Below are 7500 nucleotides of genomic sequence, written 5' to 3' on the forward strand. Positions count from 1 at the left end.
AAAGTGGGGACAAACAAGAGCCAGGCCGCTGAGGCTGAAGACCCCACCTGCGGTGTGTGGGGCAGGATGGGGAGAGAAGGACCACCGTTAGCCCTTAGAGCACACTTAAAAAACACGTCCATTTTAACTCATCTCTTTACTGCTCCCTGTCCACCTCATCACAACACAAATCCCACAGGGACTCCACATCCAGATGAAATGAGGCCTGGTTCTATACACTCAGTATCTCCACCTCCAAATATTTACCCTTTGTCAAACCACAAAGATAAAACTGAAATAAAAGGCAGGTCCAGCGGAGTTGGGTTGGTTGGTTCCCGGTCTGGGGACCGTGTCCAGGGGGCACAAAGTGAAACCAAACCCCATGGAGAAAGGGAGGCCACAGAGCAAACACAAGTGGAAGTATTAAATAAAGGCAGCACGCGCGAGAGAGGGGAGGAAATAAACTCAGAAGCTACCGTGTTGCATACCAGCAAGTGGGTCTTCCTCGCTGCTTGTAGTGGAAGGCTGCGCATTGGCCGCTGTTACTCCGGTTCCTGGCGCGGCGTCTCTGATAGGCAAGGCCACGGCAGGGATGGAGGATGAAACACTGTGGAGAGAAACAGAAAAGGCAGAGCCGGATCAGCTTTCTATCTGAAGATGTCTGTCACTGCCCAGCCATGAGGTGTTGGAGTCAATGCTGCTCTCTCACTGACAAGGTGTTTGGAAGAATGAAGAATAGCAATGGGGGAGACAGTGGCATAGAGGCAATGTCCTTGGACTCGGTCATTCAGAGACTCCTGGGAGGGGGACTCCAGACCCACACACTCTTCCCCTGGTTATCCTCCTCCCATTAATGTGCTTCGAATGTTTTGGGAGTTTCCCGACTTTTACCAGCCAGAGCTTTCTCATAATCCCCTCTTTGCTCTAATCGTTGCTTTCATAAGCTCCATCCTGTACTTTCTGTACTCCACTAATGCTTCCACTGAATGGCTCCCCTTGCACCTGCTGAAAGTCTTCCTTTTCCTTCTCGTCCTATCCTCAATATCTCTGGTCATTCATGATTCTCTGGGCTTGTTACCCCTTCCTATCGACCTAAAAGGAACATGTTGGGCCTGTACTTTCCCCATTTCCTTTCTGAACACTCCCCACTGCTCTCCTGTAGCTTTCCCCACAGTAGCTGCTCCCAGTCTACCTCGGCCAGATCCTGCCCTTTTCACTAAAACCCGCTCTCCCGTTTTTTTGCAGCTTGCCTTTTCTTTGCAACAATACCATGTGGCGATCGCTATTACTAAAATGCCCTCCCACCACCATCACCACCTGTCTGGTTTCATTCCCCAGAATCAGGTCCAGCACTGCCCAATCCCTTGTAATTGTTCCCAGGAGCAGGCTGAGGGTAAGAGAGTTGGTTTTCTGACTTTAATTATTTATTTATTTTTTCAGTTAATTTTGGGTTTAAAATCGGAGGTTTTTTTCAAAACCGGAAGTAGGCCCAGGAGAGGCCTGGGGAAGTTTTTGGAGGGTTTAAAAGCGCACCAAAGTATACAGCGGGCAGCATCGTAGTGGGCAGCATCGTGAGTGGGAAGTTGAGTGAGCTGTCAGGGCTTTGGACAAGCAGGGGTGAGTTTTTGTTTCCTTACATTCTTATTAACTTTTCACTGTCTTACTTGACATAAAGTGTCCAGTATGAGTGTGAAACCAGTGTGTTGTTCCCAGTGTAGGATGTGGGAGGTCCTGGAGGCATCTGGCCTCCCGGACATCCACATCTGTGAGGGGTGTGTCGAGCTGCGGTTTCTGAGGGACCGTGTTAGGGAGCTGGAACTGCAGCTCGAGGATCTTAGGCTGATGAGAGAGAATGAGGAGGTGATAGACAAGAGCTATCATCAGGTGGTCACACCAGGGCCACGGGAGGAGGCCAAGTGGGTGACGGCCAGGAAGGGTAAGGCTAGGGTGGTTGAGAGCACCCCGGTGGATTTGCCCCTGCACAACAAGTACTCCTGCTTGAGTACTGCTGGGGGGGACAGCCCGCCTGGGGGAAGCAGCAGTGGCCGTGTCTCCGGAGTGGAGTCCAGCCCTGTAACTCAGAGGGCTAAGGAAAAGAGGAGGAAGGCGGTATTAATCGGGGACTTGATGGTGAAGGGGACAGACAGGCGTTTCTGCGGAGGTAGGCGGGAGTCTCGCATGGTGGTCTGCCTCCCTGGGGCCGGGATCCAGGATGTCGCTAGTCGCGTCCCGGAAATCCTGAGGTGGGAGGGAGAGGAGCCTGAGGTAGCGGTACATATTGGTACCGCTGATGTGGGTAGGAAGGGAGAAGGGGTCATGAAAAGGGAGTACAGGGAATTAGGGAGACAGCTGAGAAAGAGGAAAGCAAAGGTAGTAATCTCAGGATTACTGCCTGTGCCACGGGAAGGTGAGGGCAGGAATGGAGTGAGGTGGAAGATGAATGTGTGGCTGAGGGACTGGTGCAGGGGGCAGGGATTCAGGTTCCTGGACCATTGGGGCCTCTTTAGGGGCAGGGGTGATCTGTATACAAAAAACGGGTGGAACTTGAATCACAGGGGGACCAATATCCTGGCCGGTAGGTTGGCTAAGGCTACTGGGGAGAATTTAAACTAGATAGGTTGGGGGGAGGGGAGCTAGAAGAGTTGACTAGGATCAAGGAACTAATTGATGGGGGGGAGGATGCAGGGGTAAGGGGAATTACAAAATTAATGGTAGAGGAGAGGGTGCAAGTGAATGAAGGCGGTAATTTAGATAAGGGAGTAGAGGGAGAGGGTGTTCGCGACTCATCAAAGCGGGTCCAGATAAAAGCTGGAATAAGGACACTTTGCCTGAATGCACGAAGCATTCGGAACAAGGTAAATGAGTTGATGGTGCAAATCAGCACAAGTGGGTACGATCTAGTGGCCATTACAGAAACGTGGCTGAAAGGTGACCAGGACTGGGAGATGAATATCCAGGGGTATCAGGCGTTTAGGAAGAATAGACAGGAAGGAAAAGGTGGTGGGGTCGCGCTATTAATAAGAGATATCAGGGTAGTACTGAGGGATGACATAGGCTCTGAGGAACAAAACGTGGAATCATTATGGGTAGAGATGAGGAATAGTAGAGGGAGAAAGACACTAGTAGGTGTGGTATATAGGCCCCCAAATAATAATGTTGAGGTAGGGAGGGCTATAAACAAGCAGATAAGGGATGCGTGTAAAAACGGAACGGCAATAATCATGGGGGACTTCAACATGCACATTGACTGGCAGACTCAAGTCGGTAAGGGTGGAATGGAGGAAGAGTTCTTAGAATGCTGTCGGGATAGTTTCCTTGAACAGCATGTTACGGAACCGACGAGGGAACGAGCTATTTTGGATCTGGTATTGTGTAACGAGGTAGGTAGAATTAAGGATCTTATTGTGAAGGACCCTCTTGGGTCTAGTGACCACAATATGGTCGAATTTCTGATTCAGATGGAAGAGGAGAAAGTTTGGTCCCAAACCAGTGTCCTCTGTTTGAACAGAGGGAAATATGATAGGATGAGGGATGAATTGGCTAAGGTAGACTGGGAGAGCAGGCTGGCAGGTAGGATAGCTGAGGAACAGTGGAGGATTTTTAAGGAGATCCTTTTCAGTTCTCAGCAAAAATATATTCCAGCAAAAAACAAGGATTGTAAGAAAAGGGAGAACCAGCCGTGGATAACGAAGGAAATAAAGGAGAGTATTAAAATAAAAACAGCTGCGTACAGAGTGGCCAAAAATAGTGGAGAAACAAGTGATTGGGAAAAATTTAAGAAACAACAAAGAGAGACTAAGAAAGCGATAAAGAAAGGAAGGATAGACTATGAAGCTAGGCTAGCAATTAATATAAAAAATGATAGTAAAAGTTTTTATAAATTTATAAAAAGGAATAGAGTGGCTAGAGTGAATGTTGGACCCTTGGAGGACGAGAGGGGGGAGTTAATAGTGGGAAATGAGGATATGGCTGAGTCTTTAAATAAGTTTTTTGTGTCGGTCTTCACGGTGGAGGACACAAATAGTTTGCCAAATATTAACGATAGAGGGTTGGCAGCAGGAGAAATACTTAATACAATTAATGTTACCAGAGAGGCAGTGCTGGGTAGACTAATGGGACTGAAGGTGGACAAGTCCCCGGGTCTGGATGGAATGCATCCCAGGGTATTGAAAGAAATGTCAGAGGTAATAGTGGATGCGTTAGTGATTATTTATCAAAACTCGTTGCATTCTGGGGTAGTGCCGGTTGATTGGAAAACGGCTAATGTTACGCCGCTGTTTAAAAAAGGAAGGAGACAAAAGGCGGGTAACTATAGGCCGGTCAGCTTAACGTCTGTAGTAGGGAAAATGCTGGAATCCATTATTAAAGAGGAGATAGCAGGGCATCTGGATAGAAATGGTTCGATCAATCAGACGCAGCATGGATTCATGAGGGGAAAGTCGTGCTTGACGAACATGTTGGATTTTTATGAAGATGTGACTAGGGCGGTTGATGGAGGAGAACCGGTGGATGCGGTGTTTTGGGATTTCCAAAAGGCGTTTGATAAGGTGCCCCATAAAAGGCTGCTGAAGAAGATTAGGGCACACGGAGTTGGGGGTAGTGTGTTAAAGTGGATTGGGGACTGGCTATCCGACAGGAAGCAAAGAGTCGGAATAAATGGGTGTTTTTCCGGTTGGAGGAAGGTAACTAGTGGCGTGCCGCAGGGATCGGTACTCGGGCCGCAACTGTTTACCATTTATATAGATGATCTGGAGGAGGGGACGGAGTGTAGGGTAACGAAGTTTGCAGACGACACAAAGATAAGTGGAAAAGTGAATCGTGTGGAGGACGGAGAAGATCTGCAGAGAGATTTGGACAGGCTGAGTGAGTGGGCGAGGATATGGCAAATGGAGTATAACGTTGATAAATGCGAGGTTATACACTTTGGGGGAAATAATAACAAATGGGATTACTATCTCAATGGAAACAAATTAAATCATGCTACCGTGCAAAGGGACCTGGGGGTCCTTGTGCATGAGACGCAAAAGCCCAGTCTGCAGGTACAACAGGTGATCAAGAAGGCAAATGGGATGTTGGCCTATATCGCGAGGGGGATAGAATATAAAAGCAGGGATGTCTTGATGCACCTGTACAGGGCATTGGTGAGGCCGCAGCTGGAATACTGTGTGCAGTATTGGTCCCCTTATATGAGGAAGGATATATTGGCATTGGAGGGAGTGCAGAGAAGGTTCACCAGGTTGATACTGGAGATGAGGGGTTTGGATTATGAGGAGAGGCTGAGGAGATTGGGTTTGTACTCGTTGGAGTTTAGAAGGATGAGGGGGGATCTTATGGAGACTTATAAGATAATGCGGGGGCTGGATAGGGTGGAGGCGGAGAGATTCTTTCCACTTAGTAAGGAAGTTAAAACTAGAGGACACAGCCTCAAAATAAAGGGGGGTCGGTTTAAGACAGAGTTGAGGAGGAACTTCTTCTCCCAGAGGGTGGTGAATCTCTGGAATTCTCTGCCCACTGAGGTGGTGGAGGCTACCTCGCTGAATATGTTTAAAGCGCGGATGGATGGATTCCTGATCGGTAAGGGAATTAAGGGTTATGGGGATCAGGCGGGTAAGTGGTACTGATCCACGTCAGATCAGCCATGATCTAACTGAATGGCGGGGCAGGCTCGAGGGGCTAGATGGCCTACTCCTGCTCCTATTTCTTATGTTCTTATATGTTGATCTAAAAGTTCTCCTGTACACATTTCAAGAAATCTACTCGACCCAAGTCCTTAACACAATTAATGTTGGGAAAGTTGAAATCACCTCATGTAATTATCCTATTGTTATTGTTTTTACACAACTCCACGAATTATGCACATATTTGCCCCTCAATATCCCTCTATCTGGGGGTCTATAATAAACACCTAACAATGTGGCTGCCCCTTTATTATTCCTGAGCTCGACCCACAAAGCTTCATTTGATCTCCCCTCCAATATATCATCTCTCCCTCCTGCTGTAACTGCCTCCTTCACTAATAATGCAAGCCTCCTCCTCTTTTACCCCTTCCCATCTCACCTGAAGATTCTATATCCCAGAATGAGCTGTCAATTCTGCCCCTCCCTCACCCACATCTCTGTGATGGCTACTACATTTCACATGTCAATCCTGGCCTTTAACTCATCAGTTTTACCTGTACCACCCCTGGCATTAAAGTAGAGGCCATCCAGCCTTGCCTTACTCCCTTGAAGCTTAATACAGCTGTACTCCCTCTGGCTTGATTCCTTACTGTATTATGCTGTGTCCTTATGCCGCTAACAGTCTGTGTCCTCACCCCGCCTGCCGAATTAGTTTAAACTCCTGCCAATAGCGTGAGAATTCTCTCCCCTCACACAGCAGTGGGGGCTGTGGCTCACTGAATATATACACGGTTGAGTTGGACAGATTTCTGATCGACTAGGGAGTTGAGGGGTATGGAAAGGAAAATGGAGCTAAGGCCACATTTAGATCAGACCTGAACACGTTGAGTGGCACAGCAGGCTCCAAATGGCCTTCTGCGCCTAAGCACAAAGCTATCAAGGCTGCGAGGTGGGGGGTGGGCAGGGGTGGAATGGGACGCAAGCTGAAATTTCTGAGATGAATAGATTTCTGCTGATAAACGGTCTAAAATGTATTTGAAATTCATTCCCGGAATGAGTGCGTCTCTGGCTTGTTACTCCAGATTTATGTTAACAGGGGTGGTACCACAGTGGGCTGTGAATCATAGTTTCCAGCTCTAGATTACTGGAGCAATGGCATGACCATGCTTCAGATTCCAATCAGTCCAACGGAATAGCAGAACCAGCTCGAGGGGCTGAGTGGCCACCTCATTTCTGGGTAAAATTCCAAACACAGGTGGGCCAACTCTAGAGCATTTGAAAATCACAGGAAAGATTTCCTTTTTAACCCTTCGCCATGAGCTCATTTCCCCAGGCCACGCGCTAACTGCCGGTGTCGATGTCTTGATACAATCTCACTCCTGGGAAACGCGACTATGGGAAGAATCTGTGCTGTTGGGAGTTAAAGCCCTCAATGACACTGTGACCAAAATCGTAAACTGAACACATGCAAAATAATCAAGTCAGCAATGCACACACAAAAACCTTGTTAGAAAAGTCACTCCTGCCCATAGGGCCATGATTCTCGCACTAGGCCAGGGCTCCAGAAAGACGCCATCAGTTCTTCAGCATCACACCCAAGAGTGGACAGGCCTGCTCAGCTGGCTAATTTCACACAAAGTGCCCAGGATTGTGTGGGGCAGGGGAGCTCCCAGGCTTAGGTCAAGAGTATACAGCGAGATTACAGCAAGCAGCAATGTGAGGAGCCACCGTACTCACCTCTGCTCTCCGGCCGGACCTGGCTCCGCTTGTCCTTCCGCAGCAGCTGTTGACTCCAAAGGTGGCCCGCCCGTCTCTTCAGCCACTGGCCTGGCCTGCTCACTGCCTCCTGCGCCAAGGCCCTCTCCAGCTGCTTCCTCCAACATGCCAGACACTGGGCTGCTCG

The 7500-nt window shown here is 48.5% G+C and overlaps 1 protein-coding gene across 1 annotated transcript in view; it reads right to left on the reverse strand.

The window, feature by feature from the left end:
- LOC144490691 (E3 ubiquitin-protein ligase HUWE1-like) overlaps positions 1 to 7494 on the reverse strand; it is a gene marked incomplete at its 3' end in the record, with an annotated part of 29501 nt that extends 22007 nt beyond the window's left edge. The window contains exons 1-2 of the mRNA XM_078208394.1: positions 7335 to 7494; positions 468 to 586 (exon numbers count right to left, since the gene is read on the reverse strand). Of these exons, the coding sequence (XP_078064520.1) occupies positions 468 to 586; positions 7335 to 7480 (265 nt within the window). The remainder of the gene's footprint in view (positions 1 to 467; positions 587 to 7334) is intronic.
- Positions 7495 to 7500: the final 6 nt, after the last annotated feature.

This window comes from Mustelus asterias, unplaced genomic scaffold (assembly GCF_964213995.1).
Source record: "Mustelus asterias unplaced genomic scaffold, sMusAst1.hap1.1 HAP1_SCAFFOLD_3622, whole genome shotgun sequence".
In the NCBI taxonomy this organism is placed as follows: domain Eukaryota; kingdom Metazoa; phylum Chordata; class Chondrichthyes; order Carcharhiniformes; family Triakidae; genus Mustelus; species Mustelus asterias.